The sequence below is a fragment of the Oryctolagus cuniculus genome, chromosome 17 (genome assembly GCF_964237555.1).
Source record: "Oryctolagus cuniculus chromosome 17, mOryCun1.1, whole genome shotgun sequence".
Classification (NCBI taxonomy): domain Eukaryota; kingdom Metazoa; phylum Chordata; class Mammalia; order Lagomorpha; family Leporidae; genus Oryctolagus; species Oryctolagus cuniculus.
Genome location: NC_091448.1, coordinates 30,661,575 through 30,681,863, shown reverse-complemented (window position 1 = coordinate 30,681,863; position 20,289 = coordinate 30,661,575). Strand labels below are relative to the sequence as shown.

Sequence of the window (20,289 nt, the reverse complement as noted above, 5' to 3'; positions counted from 1 at the left end):
AAAAAAAAAAGGAAAAAGGAAAAATCCTTTAAAGCAGCCAGAGCACACAGCACAGGATCTGTGGACATCAGCAACTAAAGCCAGTGTAGAGACTCATTAGGAACCACATGGGTTAGAAGAGAGTAGAACAGCCTGTTATTGTAGCACTGTGGGAAAGGAAAGAACTGGGACCCAGAATTCTACATTCAGTGGAAATATTCCTTAGGAACAAAGACGAAATTCTCACATGAAGGAGAACTAAGAGACTTTTAAACAATCCACCAAGTGATTTTATGCACATTAAAGAATGAGATTTACTGGATTACAGATGAAAATAAACAGCTATTATCTAGAATTAGATTTCTAAGAGAGACATTTGTTGTAATGCAAATTAGTCCACATTACTCATTCTTTCTCATATTACCCAACAAGATGAGCAGGATAACAGGAAAACAGAGACAGCTCCTCTGACCTACATTCCTTATGAAACAATGTCCCTAGAATCTGCCTTCACTGAATATTTACTTCTACTGGGCGTGGTCAAGACTGGTAATCAATCCCAGGTAATGATTCAATGATTTAATGTTTCCTCAGATAGCCAATCACACCCTCTCATTTCCAAATATAGGAACCTTTCCTTTCTCCTCTTCGGAATTCCATTACACAGTGGTTTGGCTTTTATTTATTTTTTGCTCTTTTTACTTCTCACTTTGAATCTTCTTTCTCATTCTCCCCTCCCCGCCTTGTAAACACAGAAAGTATTTACAGAAGGAGAGGGAAGTATCAAGAGAGGATGAGATAAGGACTGTCTGTATACACCTTTTCATAGTTTTGATATCTGAATCATGGCAATATATAGCTGATACCATAAAACACATAATTTACAAGAAGAAAAAGACAGTATGAGCTTTACCACAGGCAAATCCACCTTTTATTTTTCCCTACATTTACTCTAGTCTGCCTTCGCTGAACTTAGTTATAACCACGCTTCTTTTTAGTTCCTTCTGTATCCTTCTTGTACTTCTGTATGTGAATAGAGGCAAATGTTAATATATATTTTTGCTTTCCATTTTATTATATAGATGCAATACAGTATACACACACTGCTGTGTACCTTTCTTTCCCATTCAACAATAAACATATTATTGACTGTCCCTCACATAAAAAGTCTACTTGCCCCTCAAATGTGCACTAATACATTGTACGGATATTTATTTAATCAGGCCTCAACTGATGGATACTTGGTTGTTTCTACCCACTTGCTATTGCTTAAAATGGCTTAAAGAAAAATTATACAGGGGCCAGCACTGTGGCATAGTATGCTAAGCTTCTGCCCGTGGCAATGGCATGCCATACGAGTGCCGGTTTGTGTCCTGGCTGCTCTTCTGATTCAGCTCTGCTAATGGCCTCGGTAAGCAGTAGAAGACAGCCCAAATCTTTGGGCCCCTGCATGTTTGGGAGACATGGAAGAGGCTCCTGGTGCCCTGCTTTGGATCAGGTAGACCTTTCTCTCTGTTTCTCCCTTTCTCTAACTGTAATTCTATCTCTCAAATAAATAAAATAGAAACAATTTTAAAAAATTATACACTTAATTTTGTACAAATGCTGCATAAATTCCTAGAAATAAAGTTTCAAGTTTAATGGTCAATGATTTCATAATTTTTTTAAAGGTTTATTTTATTAATTTGAAAGGCAGAGTTACAGAGAGATAGAGACACAGAGACATAGTCCATCCTCTGGTTCACTCCCCAAATGGATGCAACAGTGGGAGCTGGCATGATACAAAGCCAGGAGCCAGGAGCTTCTTCTGGGTCTCTCACATGGAGACCCAAGGACTTGGGCCATCTTCCACTGCTTTCCCAGGCCATTATCAAAGAGCTGGATGGGAAGTGGAGCCACCGGATCTTGAACCGGCCCACACGGGATGCTGGCACTCCAGGTCATGGCTTTAACCTGCTGTGCCACAGCACCAGCCCCAATAATTTTATAATTTTAAAAGATGCTGCCACTTGTCCCTCTTAAGACTGGTATAATTTTTCAACAGAATCTGTCTTATCAAAGAATGTTATCAAACAATCAGACTGTTGCCAATATGAGAAGTAAGCACACACACACAAGTCTTGTGGCTTCATTTAAGTTTCTCTTGCTATACTGTTGATCATCATGGGATATGTTAATGGGTCATTAATATTTCTTTCTTTGGTGAATTCTCAGTTCAGACTTGCTACTCACTGGCTACATGATCTTGGGCAAGCTCTGTTCCCATAAGGTCCAGTCTTTTCTCTTGTACAATAGGAATCATAACAGCATCGACCCAAGAACTTTTGCTAAGATTACCTAAAATAAGCAAAAATATCTAAGTAAAGTACTAAGCAGATGCTATTGTAACTGGTGTGGCTACTTCTCAAGAATTATGAACCCCATTTTCCTTCTTCCTTTGCCATTGTAGTTCTCCTATTTCCCTACTCCCCGTTAAAGAAAATAACATATAATGTATTGAGTTTGTTATGTACTAAGGGTTCTATTAGGCGTTCTATAGACAGTACCTCCTGAGACTGAAAGAATCCTTGGAAGCATTCTTAGAAGAAAAAAATGGAGATTTAATGTGGCTAAGTACCTTACCCTAGGCCATGAGGCAAGTTGGGAGGAGAGCTGAAATTCTAACTCAGATCTGTCTGATTATTAAGTCTCTACTTTATTCTCTCATATATTCTTAGATATAAGAAATAGAACATCATAGTATGAGTTCTGCATGCTACTGACATACTTACATGGGCATTTCTGTATTTTCAAAGGCTGACAAATTCACCTCTGGATGAAAACTGGGTTTCAAGTTGTTTGTTACAGCAGGATTTACAAAGTTGAGACCTAGAACATAAAATGGACTTGCTTGGATTTCAAACACTGTTCAGTCAGCTGTTAGGCTGGATTTTCAACAACAAAAGGCAAACAAAAAGCCAAATTTAAAGACATGAATGTAAATATTTCTGTCACCATAAAATCATGAGATTTCCTCTAAAGGAAATTGAAAAGTATCATTTGTAGCAGTTAGGGAGAAAGTAAAAGACATTTCCTGATAAACAGCACTGTTCTGGGTTTTCTGAAATTCCAAGCTGATCCACAGTGGGAAGGATTTAACATGCCTTGTCCTGCCCAGCCAAGGGTAAAAATTTATGGTACAGACAGGGTTCTGTCCTCACCTAGAAGCTATTAACTTCCCATAATCTGAAATGAAACACAGCTATGGGAATGCTATTTCTTCCCTCTGAAAATTCCTAACATCTAAGGAAACTATAATGTAAGTGATTCTACCCACACCACTGGCCCACATAAGCAACTAGGCAGTATTTTAGAACTAGGGAACCTGGCCATCAGAAAATCTCTAGTGCAGGGTCGTATTTTACTCTGGAAACAGCAGATAACAAGAGATGATGAGAGAAAAGCAAACTGTTTTCAATTTTGTTAAACTGCTGGATCTCACCATTTTCTACTATCCTCTATCCTCGTTTTGTAATTTGCTAATTGTTCTTAGGAATAAGGATAGTAGAAGGTAACCAGTAAATTAGATAATATAGGTGATGCCTAACCTGCAATGCATTTTTAACTACTTCATTTACTTTCATATAAACTCTACAACAACCATGGTTCCCCTTTTATAAGGTAAGAAAGTCTCAGAGGTTAGGGGGCTCAGAAGACGTCAACTGGAACTTCATTAGCTCTAAAGCTGGCATTTTTCCACCTTACATTTCACCCGCACATCGATCATGCCTTTAAAATCCTCAATGTGTTCACCTGCATCAAAGATTTCCTTACCTGATGCCATGGCACAGTAGAAAAAAACAATGATAAAAGTGTATGAGTTCAGAGTAGACTTAAGAGTACTGGCCACCAAACTCAACAAAGCAAGCCAGCTGAATTCCTGAGGCTCTAAGCCAGTAGGATGAGCTCCAAGGACCTGCTATCCCAGAAATGTCCCATCCCTGCACCTGCTTCAACCCAACCATATGCTAACAAGTAATTACATCTCCTGTTATAGTACTCTGGTCAAACTGACTTCAGTCCTTCTCAGACGGCATTTAATCATGAGACCAAGGAGAAATGCTTCACATCAAGTTCTTCTGCTGGTCTGAAAAGGCCCAAGTGCTTATTTACTTAAGTCTGAAAGCTGAGCGTTCACGGTGTTGAGTTCTCCCAGAGGGGCCCCAGGCATCGGGGGACTGGGACTGAGGTCCAGGAGATCACAAGATGGAGCGGAAGGCTCACTGGTAGCCTGCAAACAGAGCAAACAAAAACAGAACTTGGAGAACACATGTCAGGTGGTCGATAGTGGCTTTTTCACTATGGCCTTTAATTGTAGACAGGAAGACTGTTACTAGGATGCATTCTGAGGAAGCAGTCTTCATTCAACAGTCAATAATAAACTAAACCTCATCTCACTACCTACTTGGCTTCCATACTCAGGAATCTTATGACCTCTGAACAAAAACTTAGTAACATTGAGTTTTTACAGCAGATACTCTTTACCACCAAAATCACATCAAAATGTCAATGCATTTCTCTGCTGAAAACTGTTTTAGGGTAGCCTTGCTTCTTACATATGTGATACGAACATTTATAACATTTCTAATCACTTACATTGGTGGCTTCCTCCTGGTTTCTATTTTGCTCTAAAATCCTTTGCTGATTTCGAGTAAACCTGTTGGCATTAGCAAAATAAAAGTATTTAAATACAAAGATATGAAAATGTCACAAAATTTAGCAATTATTAGTATGCAAATATTTAAGAATGAAATAATTAGCCTATCATTTAATTCCCAGTAAAATACTTTTAATAATTTTCTCCCAATTTTGAGTGTTAATACTTATAGAAAACTAAAAATATTTTTGAAAAATTAATAATCCCATCAGCCAGAAATTAACACTATTAAGATGTAATTTTTCTTTCTTTTTTTAAGGTTTTATTTATTTGAGAGGTAGAGTTACAGACAGTGAGAGGGCAAAACAGAGAGAGAGAGAGAGAGAGAGAGAGAGAGAGCGGTTTTCCATCCGCTGGTTCACTCCCCAAATGGATACAACAGCCGGAGCTGAGCTGATCTGAAGCCAAGAGTCAGGAGCTTCTTCCGAGTCTCCCATGTAGGTGCAGGGGCCCATGCACTTGGGCCATCTTCTACTGCTTTCCCAGGCCATAGCAGAGTGCTGGATTGGAAGAGGAGCAGCCAGGACTAGAACCGGTGCCCATATGGGATGCCGGGGCTGTAGGCAGAGGATTAACCTATTGCACCACAGTGCCAGCCCCAGTGTTTCTTCTATAAATGAATCTATTTTAAAACTTAGTTGAAATTAAGCTTTACATAATTCTGTATCCTGATATCAATATGTTACACTTTTCTACTTAATGAGAAGTATAATTTTAATATTTACCTCATGAATCTATAACAACTTCAACCAGTTACTTCAGTTGTTTTTGACTTTGCCATCATAATTTTCCATAAAAATTAAAATACAATATTTTTATTGTTTATCCTCATTCTTCTTTTTTTAAGTTTTATTTTATTTGAAAGGCGGAGTTATAGAGAGAGTGGGAAAGAGAGAGATCCAGGAGCTTCTTCCCGATCTAACACATGAGTGGTAGGGGTCCAAGCACTTGGGCCATCTTCCATTGCTTTTCTAGGCACATTAGCAGGGAGCTGGATCAGAAATGGAGCAGCCAGGACACGAACCAGCGCCTATATGGGATGCTGGTGCTACAGGTGGTGGCTTAATCTGCTATGCTACAAAGCCAGCCTGTTTTCTTTATTCTTCTAGACTCTGATACCTTCAGAATATTGATCTTTTACTCTTTTTTTCGTCACTTAACCGCTGAGGTAAAAGAGGAACTGTTAAACAGTATAGATGTAAAACACTAGTGAAGTCTAAGACAGAAGTTCAAGGTCAGCATTACTACCTATTAGCTACATAACCAGGGGTATGACTTCCCGAACTCAGCTCTCTATCTGCTAAAAAGGAATAACACTGGAATCATTTCCTTAGGAAGTTATTTTTAGGGGCAAGTATAGACAGATAATGAACTATTATTGGACAGTATATTACTATTAAAACAGATGAATGTGGGAATGCTTTGAAAATTGAGTTGCCTTCAGAAATCTATTGCAAGTATTACTATTACGACATATTGACACCATAAGCTTAAACCCTAAAGTCTAAATGCTTATACTGAATCTGAACATGCATCAGGCTTAAGGATTATCACAAAACACATGTTCTGAAATTCCAACTACTTATAGCATTGACTTCTTGCATGTCAATCAGTTATGTGCTGGGTATGAACAGCATTCCCAGATAAAGCCTAGAATTACCAAACTTCAACTTTCTTATTTGCACTACTTCCTTGATAAGATGAGTGAAAACTTCCGGGAATGACGGAATAGGGGAACGTGTTTTGCAAGTGGGATGCATGTGAATCTTTTGGGGCCAGAGGGCAGATTCTGATAGGCAGAAAAATGGCCCCTTCACATTCTAGTGGGCAGAGCCAGTGCATGCGTCAGGGTACATGGGAAAGGGGGAAATAAATGTTGTAAACAAAGTGAAGTTGGCTAGTGTGCTGAACTTGAGTGGGAGGATTATCTTAGACTGTACAGATCAGCCCAATGTAGTCAAAAATATCCTTAAATACAGAAGAGAGAAGTAGAGGGAGAAGCAAGAGTGATACAGTGGACAAAGAACTACTAGACATTGCTGGCTTTGAAGATGAAAGACAGGGGACAGGAGCCAAGGAAAATAGGCAGTCTCTGGAAATGTAAATGTTAAAAGGGTAAATTCTCCACCAGAGGCCCCAAAAGATTCAGCACTATGGGTACTTCGAATTTAGGCCAGTGTTACCCTGACTCCTGATTCATGAAACTTAGTAATTTATCATCTTGTAATAATAAATTTGTGTTGTTTTAAGCCACTAGGTTTGCAGTCATTTGCCATAACAATCACAGAAGACTGAAACACCAGACTAGCACCTTCTCTAGAAGCAAGACTTTGTCTCTGAATTCTAGACGTGAGCATTTGAATCACGTGATTTCCTGCTGTCACTTTGGTACACATGCTCCAAGCTGAATCAGAGTGAGCTGTTCACAGAAGTCATCCAATGCTCTGATAGTTAGGCCACATAAGTACATATTCCCCCTCAGGGGAAGTCTTGAGGCAGCGGTCTTACGGTTTTCAACAGAATTCTCCAAAATGAAAACCAGAAGGCAGCACTGAACTGAAAATCATGTGGGAATTTTCCTTGGATATCTTTCTGCTTACAAAGATATATATCACAGAAAACAAAGGGCAAGGGCTGTGCATTCATTTGGTGGTTTCTGGCCACTGGGCTCACGCCATCAGTCAATGCCTTGTCATTGTTTCCGATGAACGGCAGCTATCCCTAATAGGCAGTAAATATAATACAGGGAAGAAAACAAACTACCATTGAATAGCCACTGACTTCATTTCAATGATTCTCCTGTTTCATTCATAATGAATAGATAAAAACAAGTCAATAAATTAAATGGATTAATGAAATATTAGAATGCCAGCAAATTGACACTCATTGTTTTTGTCCTTTAAAACATTTTTATTTTTGTTTTATTATTTTTTATTTATGTAAGGTGTACAAATTTCATATATACAGATTTATGAGCATAATGACTTTTCTCACCCTATTCTCCCTCCTCCTTCCTATTTTTTCTTTTAATTTTACAACGGTATACTTTTTTGAAGATTTATTTTATTTACTTAAAAGCAGAGCTAGAGCAAGAAGGAGAGAGAGCGAGTGAGAGCGAGCAAGTGAGAGATACCTTCCATTCCCTGGTTCACTCCCTAGATAGCCACAACAGCCAGGGCTGGGCCAGACTGAAGCCAGGAACCAGTTTTTTCCTGGTGTCCCACATGGGTGGCAGGGGCCCAAGTACTTGGGTCATCTTCCACTGCTTTCCCATGCACATTAATAGGGAACTGGATTGAAAGTAGAGCACCCGGGACAAGAAGTGCTGCCCATTTGGGATGCCAGCATTGCAGGCAGTGGCTTTACCTACTATGCCAAAATGCTGGACCCTTAACCCTCCACCAAATAAAGAATTCAACAAGTAGTAAGTAGAAAAACCACTGTACCTCAAGAGTATAGACAAGGGCTTTAAAGAATAATCATATCTCAAAATGTCAATTTCATTCATATACATTTTGTTGTGCTCTGTATATTAATTACCACAAATCAGGGAAAACATGTCAAATCAGGGAAAAACAAAACATGTCTTTTGGGGACCAGCTTATTTCACTAAGCATAATGGTTTCAGTTGTATACACTTTGTTGCAAAAGATAGGGTTTCATTTTGTGGCTGAGTAGTATTCCATATTGTGTATCTATCACATTTTCTTTATCTATTCATCAGTTGATGGGCATTTGGGTTGATTCTCTATCTTAGCTATTAGGAACTGAGCTGTAATAAACACTGGAATTAGTTCTTTAAAGATTTGGTAGAATTCAGCAGTGAAGCCATTTGGTTCTGAGCTTTTCTTTGTTGAGAAGGTCTTTATTACTGATGGAATTTACATTTGGTTATTGGTCTATTTAGGTTTTCTATGTCTTCATGACTCAATTTTGATAGACTGGATATGTCCAGAAATCTAGTTATTTCTTGTAGATTTTCCAATTTGCTGGCATATAGCTGTTTGTAGTGATTCTTGATGATTCTTTTATTTCTGTGGTATCCATTGTAACATGTCTTTTTATCATCTCTGATTTTATTAATTTGGGTCCTTTTTTTTTTTTGGTTGGTTAGTTGGGCCAATGGTGTAGCAATTCTGTTTTTCAAAAAGCAAATCTTCATTTCACTGATTTTTTTTTATCTTTGTTATTTCAATTTGCTTATTACTTCTCTCATTTGAATTATTTCTTTCCTGTTACTAATTTTGGGTTAGGTTTGTTCTTGTTTTTCTAGGTGCTTGAGATGAATTGTTAATCATTTATCTGATGCCTTTCCAGTTTCTTGATGCAAGCACTAATTGCTATAAACTTCCTTCTTAATACTGCTTTCACTATATCTCATGTTTTGATATGTTGTGTTGTCATCTTCATTCATTTTCAGGAATTTGATTTTCCTTTAGATTTCTTCTGTGACCCACTGTTCATTCAGGAACATCTTGCTCAGTCTCCCATTAATATCCCTGTTGCTTACTTTGGATATTTCTGTACATTACCTTTTTTAATTCTAAAAAAGCAAGCAGGCAAGCAAACAAACCAATCTGAAAAACCAACATTTACAAATAGGTGTGACTTTCTTAGGGAAAAAAAAACCCCTAAGTGTTAAAAAAAAATTTATGTAACTTATCCAAAATCATCAGATTTGCATCTAGGTCTGTTCATTTGTTTCACTTTTGTTCGAATGTTCTCATTCTTCATCAGTTGGTTAGAAATATAGCCACTGTGCAATTAAACATTCCCAGTAATTCTCAACAGAAACAGTGCCTATAAGAAATGTGACCTTGGTACCAGTGTTGTGGTGTAGGGGGTAAGGCCTTCACCACTGGTCTATGTCCCAGCTGCTCTACTTCTGATCCAGTTTCCTGTTAATGACCTGGGAAAGCTCAGAGACCCAGATGAGGTGCCTGGCTTCTGATTTAGGCCTGGTCCAGCCCTGGTTGTTGTGGCCATCTGGGGAGTGAACTAGCAAATGGAAGATTTCTCTCTCTCTCTATTTCCTTATCTCTCTGTAACTCTTTAAAATAAATAAATGAGTCTTAGAAATTGTGACCTTAACTGGGAGAAATACCTCTGGCAATTTGTGAGTAGCAACCACACAAGGGAAAATTGTCCCATTCAAAAGGCTGATACCACTCCCTTGAGAAAAGAGCTGGAAAAAGTGTTCCTTTGTAGGCATCCTGGTAAGAATGCTTAGTAACTGGTGGTAAAATTAAATTCAGAAGAGGGTCAAAGAGGGTACATCACCTTCTCACCTCTCATATCCAAGGATGGCATTATTCAAATCCTCATTTACTTGAATTAGCTCAATAGTTACATCTTCATTTTCCACCACCACAAGTAGATCCATGATTCTCTTATGCATCTCCCGACTTGTCTTATAAAGTTTCTGTCAAAGAAGGGAGAGAGGTTTCTTCTTCCATGCTTTACAGACACCTGACACATCCATCTCCACACACCTGGGATCACTGCCACTCCAAGTCTCTTATGGGAGGTTACCACAGTACGAACACATAACTACGAGCATCTCATACTTCCTACCATCAACATAAAATACACAGAGATATTTTCCTCTAAAAATCAAAATAGGCATCATGAAGACCATATGGTACATGGAAAGTAACACTGAACTAGAAACCAGAGGTACTGCATGTTGTGTTGGGGGAAAATCATTGCTTGTTTTCTAAATCTGTTTTCTCATTGAAAAATGAAAATTATAATACTTTCCATGTCTACCTTAAGGGTTGCCATAAAAATCCAATAAGATCTGTGTAACGAGGATGTCTATAAAGCATAAACATAAAACGTTATTGTCAGTTTTAGTGGTATTGGAAGAATTTGTTAAAATATATTTACAGGGGCACAATTTTAGTTCCTGTTATGTTGTACTTAAAATTTTAAAGTTTACAGTTATGTGCTATTCCAAGGTACACTGGACTAGGTTTTAAAAATTAGTCATGGACAATACCCTTATTTGGATTATACAGAATCCTATATAGTCAGTGAACATGACTCTACCCCCCCAAACTGGCTTTTTCTCGTAAGCATCAGGAATATATATATAGCAAATTAACTAATTCAGAATCTTTGGGGTTGAGAGGCCCAGAATCTACATTTATTTTTGGAAAACACCCAAAACTGTTTCTTATGTATAGTGACATTTGAAAAATTACTGCCTTACAACTAGCAAGCCTCTAAAACTTTGGTAATACCGCCTCAATGCCATCTTGGCTAGAAATTTTCCCTATAATAGGAGTAACAGGATATTGACATCAGTCAAAAACAAAGGGACATTTCTCCTTTCAAAAGGAAAGGAACAAGCTTTCTTAAACACACAATTATGTTATCTGACTTTTTCTCCTTAAGAAATGCTTGCTGAAAAATTTATGCTTCATGCAGCCATTTAGAATCTCAATCTATTACAATAGTCACAGCAAAAAATCACTAAGTAAATAAATCACACTATCATGAGCCAGCATTTAGACTCAGAGGTAAAAGGCCATATCTCCACAGAATTATAACATAAATATTTAGAAGTTAAAAAGGTGGTGGCCGGCACTGTGGCACAGCGGGTTAAACCCCGGCCTGCAGTGCCAGCATCCCATATGGGTGCTGGATTGAATCCCAGCTGCTCCACTTCTGATCCAGCTCTCTGCTATGGCCTGGGAAAGCAGTAGAAGATGGCCCAAGTGCTTAGGCCTCTGCACTGATGTGGGAGACCCGAAGGAAGCTCTTGGGCTCCTGGCTTTGGATCAGCTCAGCTCTGGCCATTGTGGCCATTTGGGGAGTGAATTAGCAGATGGAAGACCTCTCTCTCTCTCTCTCTCTCTCTGGCTCTACCTCTACCTCTCTGAAACTCTTTCAAATAAATAAAAAGGTGAGGCAGACCAAGAGATGGCAGACTTTGGGCTTTTCTACTTGAAATGTGCAGCCAGAAAAGCTGTCCTATGTGCTAATGATATGGCCCCTCCCAGCAATGCATAGTGCAGAGGTACAGAAGTGTTTCTTACTGCTCTAGATATCAAATATTTTCTTTTCTGTGTGTCATCTAGTCTACCTTGCAGCCACTCAATTCTGTTATCTCAGCCTGAAAGCAACCCTAGGAAATATGTACATGAATAGGTGTGGCCAAGTTCTATTAAAACAAAGGCAGGTGGCAGGCTAGATTTTGCTCACTTAAGGACCCAGATATAATGCAAAGAGAAATGACTTTGGACTCAGTAACCATAGGCATCTCCCCTTACACATTCCATATGGAATTTAAAGAAATAAGGCTAAAATTTAACCTTAGGTTTTGCTTTGTTTCATCTATAACACAAGGTTAACAACTATTTTGTAGGGCTACAGGAAATGGTGTAATTGAAACCCCATGGGGTCTGGTATACAGTGGGTAGTTAATAAATGTATAATGGATGCTGAGTAGCTGTCACTAGAAGTTCATTAGATAGCTTTCTTTATCTTCCAATATCTGCATTATTAACCCGGACCCAAAATCATGCAGAAGAAAGAACTAATGGCATTTAATGTAACACCCTGATGAACCGTAACTTTCCCTTTGTTCTTGCTTTAGAGACTGCACAGAAATTGTTTCTCTTGTTGCTCACCAGCAACCCTGCTACAGCAAGGTCAAGATCAAGGAAATACAGTGGCTATTAGATGCCTGCACAGAAATGTAGAAATGAATTTGAAATGAATTTGCAGCCAGCATCAATAGCCCCGGGTCCCATGAAGACCCGCCTCTTGCCCTTTCAACAGACAGATGGAATGAAAACATCAAAGGAAGCCTTCATCTCTCAGCAGGTTTGCAGAGCAGAATGTGAAAAGCCTCTTCAAAAGCCAGCCCACTCTGATCTTTACAATTGATGTCTGTCTCGGAGGAAGGCTATGCCACCTGGAAACAGCACAGATCAAGCACCATGGACAAAAAGAATGGGTCAGAGGTCCCCATTACAAGCACATGCAGGGCTGTGGATTTAGGGAACAAGTCAAAACACAGAATAACAGCTGCTGGTGCACGTGTCCATCACAGAGCCCCTGCAATCGCCTGCTTTCATAACACAGTCAAGCCAAGGAAAGCTTCTAAGTTAAAGGGAATTGTATATTAAATTTAACAGACACCAGGCAAAACAAAAAAAAAGGTCAATAAAAGCTTCACTTCCTACAGTGAGATGGCTCCTATTCTTCCACAAAGCACTCAGAAATTAAGGAAGGACACTCCTCTGCATTTGCAACTCCAACCATGTTCATCCAATGTTCACAAACACAGAGCAAAACAATGAAAAGAAAAAGGAAAATGCTTCAAGATCTTCCTTGAGAAAGTAAAACCAGGAAGAAATGTGTTGGATTGCCAGCGCCGTGGCTCACTAGGCTAATCCTCTGCCTGCGGCTCTGGCACCCTGGGTTCTTGTCCCGGTTGGGGCGCCGGTTCTGTTCTGGTTGCTCTTCTTCCAGTCCAGCTCTCTGCTGTGGCCCGGGAGGGCAGTGGAGGATGGGCCAAGTGCTTGGGCCCTGCACCCACATGGGAGACCAGGAAGAAGCACCTGGCTCCTGATCAGCACAGCGCCAGCCATGTAGCGGCCATTTCGGGGGTGAACCAACGGAAGGAAGACCTTTCTCTCTGTCTCTAACTCTGAGAAAGAAAGAAAGAAAGAAAGAGAGAAGGAGAGAAGGAGAGAAGGAGAGAAGGAGAGAAGGAGAGAAGGAGAGAAGGAGAGAAGGAGAGAAGGAGAGAAGGAGAGAAGGAGAGAAGGAGAGAGAGAGAAAGAGAGAAAGAAAGAGAGAGAGAAAGAGAGAGAGAAAGAGAGAGAGAAAGAAAGACAGAAAGAAAGACAGACAGACAGACAGACAGAAAGACAGACAGAAAGACAGACAGACAGACAGAAAGAAAGAAAGAAAGAAAGAAAGAAAAAAATGTGTTGGATTGAAACCTTCTCTAGAATCTGTGTGGCAATATCCCTAATATCAGGCCAGAACATATTCCCTCTCTCCCTGGAATTCTTATCCAGACTATAAGAGGTCGAGAGGGGTCAGTGCAGTGGCACAGGGCATAAAGCCACTGTTTGCAGTGAAGGATCCCATATGGGCACCGGTTCCAGTTCTGGCTACTCCACTTCTGATCCAGCTCCCTGCTGATGCACTGGGAAAGCAGCAGAAGATGGCCCAAGTGCTTGGGTCCCTGCATCCACGTGGGAGACCCAGAACAAACTCCTGGGCTTTGGATTGGCCCAGTTCCAGCTGTTGCAGCCATTTGGGAAGTGAACCAGCAGATGGAAGATGTCTCTCTGCCTCTGCTTCTGTCCCTCCCTCTCTGTTACTCTGCCTTTCAAATCCAATTAAAAAAAAAAAAAAAGAGAGAATTTATCTGTTCAAAAATAAAAACTGCCTCCCCCACTCTAACTCGGGCCATTTCTCAGCTCTGCATACTCAAGGTCTTTGTTCCTTACACAGACCTCGGCTGAATGATAAATCGACTTTCAACATACTCCTCAAGAAGATCATTAACTTGCTAGACTTCTGACTCTTTTTCCAACTAAATACTGTCAACATTTTATTTCCCTCGTGCCTTTGTCTTTACCAATTCCTTTGGTCCAAAGTCACTAATTATTCAACAAAGAACATCGAGCTAATCAGCACATGTTTAATGAGCTCGTTCAGGGTGTAGAGCGTGTTTTAAATACACGTGGACTTATGAAGTACCGTGACGGACTTCAAAGCATAAGATTTGTTTATGCCTTCACATTGCTACCAAACTCCACCAAGAGCTAATAGATCCTGAGATGAGACAACAGGTTAGCCATTTATACTAGAAACTCAGTCCTAGGTACAAAATGAGGAACAAATCGGTATAGTGGACACAACACAAGTTCAGGAGAGTGAGGCTCTCACTCCAGCTCGTCACTTGCCACGGTGAGGGCAAACCATCCCCTTTCTGAATCTGCAGCCTCGCCTGCAAAGGAAGATGGAATCAATGCCACCCAAAGTCTCTTCCACTCTTACAAGTTTCTGAATGGAAAAGACAACGAGAGGGGTCAGGGCAGCGGAAAAGACAACGAGAGGGGTCAGGGCAGCGTGACTTTTCCTACAACATTCTCTTCTTTCACTGTCTTTCTGGGGCTGGCCAAAAACTAAGGTAAGAAAGACTAACATAAGAGGTACCAGGGAAAGCCTGCTCCCCATGGAAGAGCAAAAAGGATACAAAACCAAGCAAACAATGCCAAGAAAGCAAGTATGGGAAACAGCCTCAGAATCAGCAAGCTGTACCGCAGCAAGAGAAATCCAACGTCCACCTCTAAGGAAGTCCAACGTCCACTAGGAGCACATTGGTGGGGAAAGGAGCTTACTACACAAAACAGTTGTATGGCTAAGAGACTAACAAAGAGCAACAGGCCTTGAAAATTAGTAGGGCTTCAGAACCTTGTTGTTCAACATGGACTAGAAGAACCGCGAGGGGATTCCAGGTAAATAGACTGAGTTTCAGAGGGAAGGAAACAGACAAGGAGCGGGTTCCAAATAAACTGAACTGCTGCTCGAAAGTAAGCACAGATAAAACAAAAGGAGGTTCCCAGAACACAGACTGGTTTTAATGTTAACGAATAGTATGACAAGACTGTGGTCACTGGGAAAGGATAGTTGCAAAAAGAGCAGAGAAATTCTTTGAGTGGAGGCTTTTGCTATGTGCTGGACACCTTTGTTTTGCCCTTCAGATCCACTGGCCACACTTTCTGTCCCACTCTGTGCCCCAGAAGCTGGCCTGCACGTCCCCTGCTGATTGGGTTCAGTCAACAGGGTGAGCTGGCAGAAAAGACAAGGAAAGGAAGGGAATGAGATCTGGATACTTCTTCCCCTCACTCCTTCCACCAAAGGGGTGGCTGCTCTCAAGGCTGCCCTCTGCACACACTCTTCCCTTGGGATTCTGCCTCCCATGTCGCTGCCCACTCTGCAGTGACGACACTGGCTCGTGCAGAAATCTCCAAGGCTGCCTGCAGTTACACGAGGGCGGCCAGGCAGGGAGGGAGCATTACCTGGGGGTCCTCATTCTATTGATCTGAATGGTTCAGCCACCTATGATGAAACCTTTAAGAAAGTGCAAACTAAAGAATCATTTTTGCTTTTCCACAGTCTACTGGTTTCATTTTTAGAGCCCTAAATCAGATAGGCTCTTTCTCCTTTTCTCCTCTGAAAATTTCTCCACAATATGTTACAATGGCTATAGTGGAGTTATTTAGATTTTAAAAACTTCAAATAGTTATCAATAACATACCAGATCTTTGTGTTACTAATAAAAAGTAGAGAAAGAAAAATAAAGTTACATCTTCAATAACCACTATAAATAAGTTGATTTAATGGCAGAACCCATTCAACTTGAATTGGCCATGAATAGTAGTCTAATGTTGATTTATAACTTAAATTGCTATACTAGTCAAGACAACACACAGCCTCAAGCTCTGGCAATAAAATAGCAACTAGCAAATTAGCATTAGCCTTACAAAATGCAACCAGACATCTGCACCCAACCACAATGAGACAAAAAGACATTTCCATCTTGATGGAACAAAATGTAAAACTAGATTCACACATTTAAGTGGAATGTATAGTGTACATTTTTACTGCAGGACTGTTAACCACAGATGGATGAGAATGCGAGGGAGAAGTCATAAATCACTACCCTTTAGAGCTCTGAAGGGCCTGAGAAGACTGTGTGGAATTAGAAATACTGTGTGATCACTTTTGAAAAACATCATGTGCCACATACTCTGTTCCTTTGATATTTAATTTTTAAAGTTATTTAAAATAATTATTAGCATTATGGGTTACAAAAGCCCTACCTATAAGCCTCCAACTGTGGATTTTTTTTCAAAGATTACTATGTGTGACCTTTAGTGATTAACTTTCCTTTCACTCACCTATCTAAATAGAAAATATTTCATATTACTTTTGTGTACCAAGTATCATTTGGGCTCTTCATTTTATACACACAGAAACTAAATTCAATTATGATAATGAGTTGCCCAAAGCTAAGAATCTCACGAATCCTCAGCCAAATGATACAACAGAATGCTTTCAATTAAAATATTCTAAAAATAATACACAAAAGCAACTGACCCAAAATATTGACTTATTTCTCAAGGCATACTACTCTGATGTTCTGTAGATTACTTAAACAGCTTCTCTGTATATGGTGATTCTTTGATCAAGTAATTTTGTACACGTTAGGTTAAACAAAGACCTTGGGGTTTTTACCATACCAATGAACTTCCTGAACCTTCAAGAGAATTATCGGTAATTGGTTTTGCAAATTTATTTGACCAGGGTTGCCAGTTTATACCTACAGAACACCACAGAAGACCTATCCTAAGACAAGTGCCTACTGTTTCCTGGAGTCTTGTCTTGCTTCCTCAGAATTTGTCATCTCGGTGCCACCAAAGGATCTTTCTGAAATCCATCTGGAATGTAGTCTCTCCACGTATGTCCTTTCAATGCCTCCCTTACGCCAGCTGATCAATGCATTGCCATAAAGGTCAATAACCTGTAGAGATTAGCTCACACCTCATCTGAAACTTTATGTTCCCCGGTTGCGCTTTTAAATCCTCTTCTTGTTCCTACACACATGAGAGATACCCCCTCATATAAGTGAATAGTGGGCGGCTAGTGGCATGGAGTTCCTGAAGACGTATATATCACCTCAAAGTGGGTGAAGAAGGAGGGGAAGAAAATTCATTTTTGCAGAAAAGGAGGGCAATGCTGGCTGCCTTTTATTTAAAACAATTTTTTAGGCATTTGTAAAGATTGCCTTTTGCCATTTTGCAATTATGACAGTATAAATTAGTCATTTATGTCATCAATCTACTACATCAATATGAATGACTAAGACTAATCTGTGTGTTTACAGTTGAAATCTAGGGTGAAAGTCTGAAAAGGAGATACTGCACATTGTTTCTTAAGCGCAAAATACTCTTACTGTGATGTGTGATCACTCTTAACGTGGTTTAATGTCACATAATTCTGTGATGGCTTCTAAACTTTGTAGAAAGAGGTATAATTTGTAGAAAAATCTTGATTTCGGTTAAATACAAATTTTTTAAACTAAAAAAAATCTAAGTTCACAATGGTTTCTCAGTATAGGCTTATAGAGTTACAGTTTGAGAAGTGATTTCTAGCTTTTCAGTGTATTTTTACTTAAAAACAAATACTTTAAAACAATTTTTGAAAAAAACCTTACAGCTTCTTTTTTTTCTACAGTTAAAAATACACATAGATTGATAGGGCAAAAGGGTTAGCAATTGATAAACAGCATAAAGAAAGGACACATACAAATATGCAACACAGTGATCCAGTGAAACTTCACAAATATAGGGTAAAGACAAATCACAAGTATAAGCAACAGCAGAAGAAGAAGGACTAAAAAACAAAGGAGCAAGAATCAAAAATCAGGGGTGGGCGTTGTGGCACAGCTGGTTAAGCCGCCACTTGGGCGCCCACATCCCCTGTCGGAGATACTCCACTCCTGATCCACTTTCTGCTAAAGCATCTGGGGAGGTAGCAGGTGAGGGCTCACATGCCCGGGTCCCTGCCACTAACAAGAGAGACCTGCATGGAGTCCTTCAGCCTATCCTGGCTCTAGCCTGGCTCAGCTCCGGCTGTTGTGGGCATTTGGGGAGTGAACCAGCAGATGGAAGTTCAAACTCACTCTCATTCTCTCTCTCTCTCTCTCCTTCTACTTATCTCTTACTCTTTCTCTCTCTTTTGAATAGATGAAAATAAATCAATAAATGCTAAAAAATAATCAGAATCCTATCAGTTATCAGGCTTCTCATCAGCACCATTGGTTATAAAATATAATGGAGCCATATCTTTGAAGAACTTGAAGAAAATAATTTTGTTCCTAGAATTCTGAATCTACTTAAATAGTTTTTAACAGCATTTTATGGTATGCAAACACTCAAAGTTTAGCACTAGCAAATATACATATTTTAGGGAAGAAAAAAATAATTTCAGAATATAGATGTGATATAAAAAAAGTACTGAAGAAACTTTTGCAAAACTTCTTTGTTTTCCAAATAAGATATGAGCAAGACTCATTAATAATCTAAGAAGTTAAAGGAAAGCTATGCCACCATGAGATGTGGGTAAAACAAAACCAAGTAAAAATACAGTGAGTTTCTCAACTTGTTTGGAAAGAAAGGGACTTAGAAACTGATTTTTCCCCCGTCTGAAAAATTAATAAATATTAAAATTTAAAATTGATAAAATAGCAGAAAGAAGAGCAACGTAAATTATGTCCAGACAAAGAACAAGGTATGGAAAAACTATGGGCTCATGGTTTCACCTGTTCACACAGGTGCCAATCCCCTCCCTGTGCACTTCGTGCCTCCTCAGCTTGAGAACTGCCTCCATCCAAACCTACAGTCCTTACCTTTCTTTGTCACTCCTTATGATCCCATCACAGAAATTTTTGTACACTAGCTTTCATAATGCTTTATTATGTTTGCTGTTTAGAAATCAACCTTGGTCCCCAGACATATGTTCTTAATAACTAGGATACCTCCTCCTCCTTTCTTTATCCCTTGCAACATCCTAGTAATTCAACATCTCTGCTGAGTGGATGGATACAGAGGCGATTTTTATATGGAATATGACCAGTGCTGTAAATTAAAGCATTTGTTGGAAAAGGGTAAGTACTATATCTACTGCAATTCGGATAAAGTCATTCCTGGAACTTTTTAACTTTAGAACTGGACTGAAGTCAAGGTGTCGGAGGAGAGATTAGGTGATACTCAAGTGTCTTCCATCTCAAAGCTCAAAGGTTAGAGAGTAAGTTTGCAGGACACTTAGACTGATTGTCCTTGAAATCATACTACACCTGCAGAAGTTCTACGTCTTCTTGATTTTCAGATCCAGGAGTATTCTCCAACAATATGTCGAACATCACTCTCACATTCATTTTCACCATATCCAATTCACTGTGCAATTTTCCAATCTGTAGAGAGCAACACAATCAGCAGTCAGTATGACACACAATTAATGGCTACTTTGCTTCCTCCTCTCAGGGAACATTTGTTGTAACTTGCAAAAGTTAATATATACAAACTTGTATGTTAAGTATATAAATACACATATACTTATTTTACCAATGTATAATCTGTCTAAAGGAATTGAGATAAACATCCAAATATGTTTTCAGAAAGTTACAAATTAAGGGCAAAGGGGTTGGCACTGTGACACAGCGGGTTAAGCTGCCATCTGCGACACCAGAATCTCATGTGAGTACTGGTTCTAGTCCTGGCTGCTCCACTTCTGATCCAGTTCCCTAAAAAGGCACTTGGGAAGGCAGTGGAAGATGGCCCAAGAGCTTGGGCTCCCACTACCCATGTGGAAGACCCAGATGGAGTTCTAGGCTCCCAGCTCTGACCTGGCTCTGCCCCAATAGTTGCAGACATTTGGGGAGAGAATCAGCAGATAGAAAATCTGTCTCTTCCTTTCTCTCTGTAACTCTGTCTTTTAAGTAAACAAATCTTTTTTAAAAACTAAAAAATGAAGGGAGAAAAGATTAGAAGCAATATGGAGATGGAAGGCAATAGGTA

At 39.6% G+C, this 20,289-nt stretch overlaps 1 protein-coding gene across 6 annotated transcripts in view; it reads right to left on the bottom strand.

Annotated features, from left to right (window-relative positions):
* The window catches only part of TOM1L1 (target of myb1 like 1 membrane trafficking protein), a 43,015-nt gene that overhangs the window by 8,515 nt on the left and 14,211 nt on the right, over positions 1–20,289 (bottom strand). For 3 of the 6 annotated variants that reach the window (XR_001795287.3, XR_011383520.1, XR_007911490.2), the window contains exons 8-12: positions 19,569–19,685; positions 9,964–10,097; positions 4,615–4,675; positions 4,034–4,249; positions 2,751–2,847 (exon numbers count right to left, since the gene is read on the bottom strand). Coding sequence is in view for 1 of the 6 variants with exons in the window: in XM_017349129.3 (XP_017204618.2) it covers positions 2,751–2,847; positions 4,132–4,249; positions 4,615–4,675; positions 9,964–10,097; positions 19,569–19,685 (527 nt within the window). In the remaining 5 variants the exon portion in view is untranslated. The remainder of the gene's footprint in view (positions 1–2,750; positions 2,848–4,033; positions 4,250–4,614; positions 4,676–9,963; positions 10,098–19,568; positions 19,686–20,289) is intronic. The other 3 variants (XR_007911488.2, XR_011383519.1, XM_017349129.3) reach the window with 1 other exon arrangement.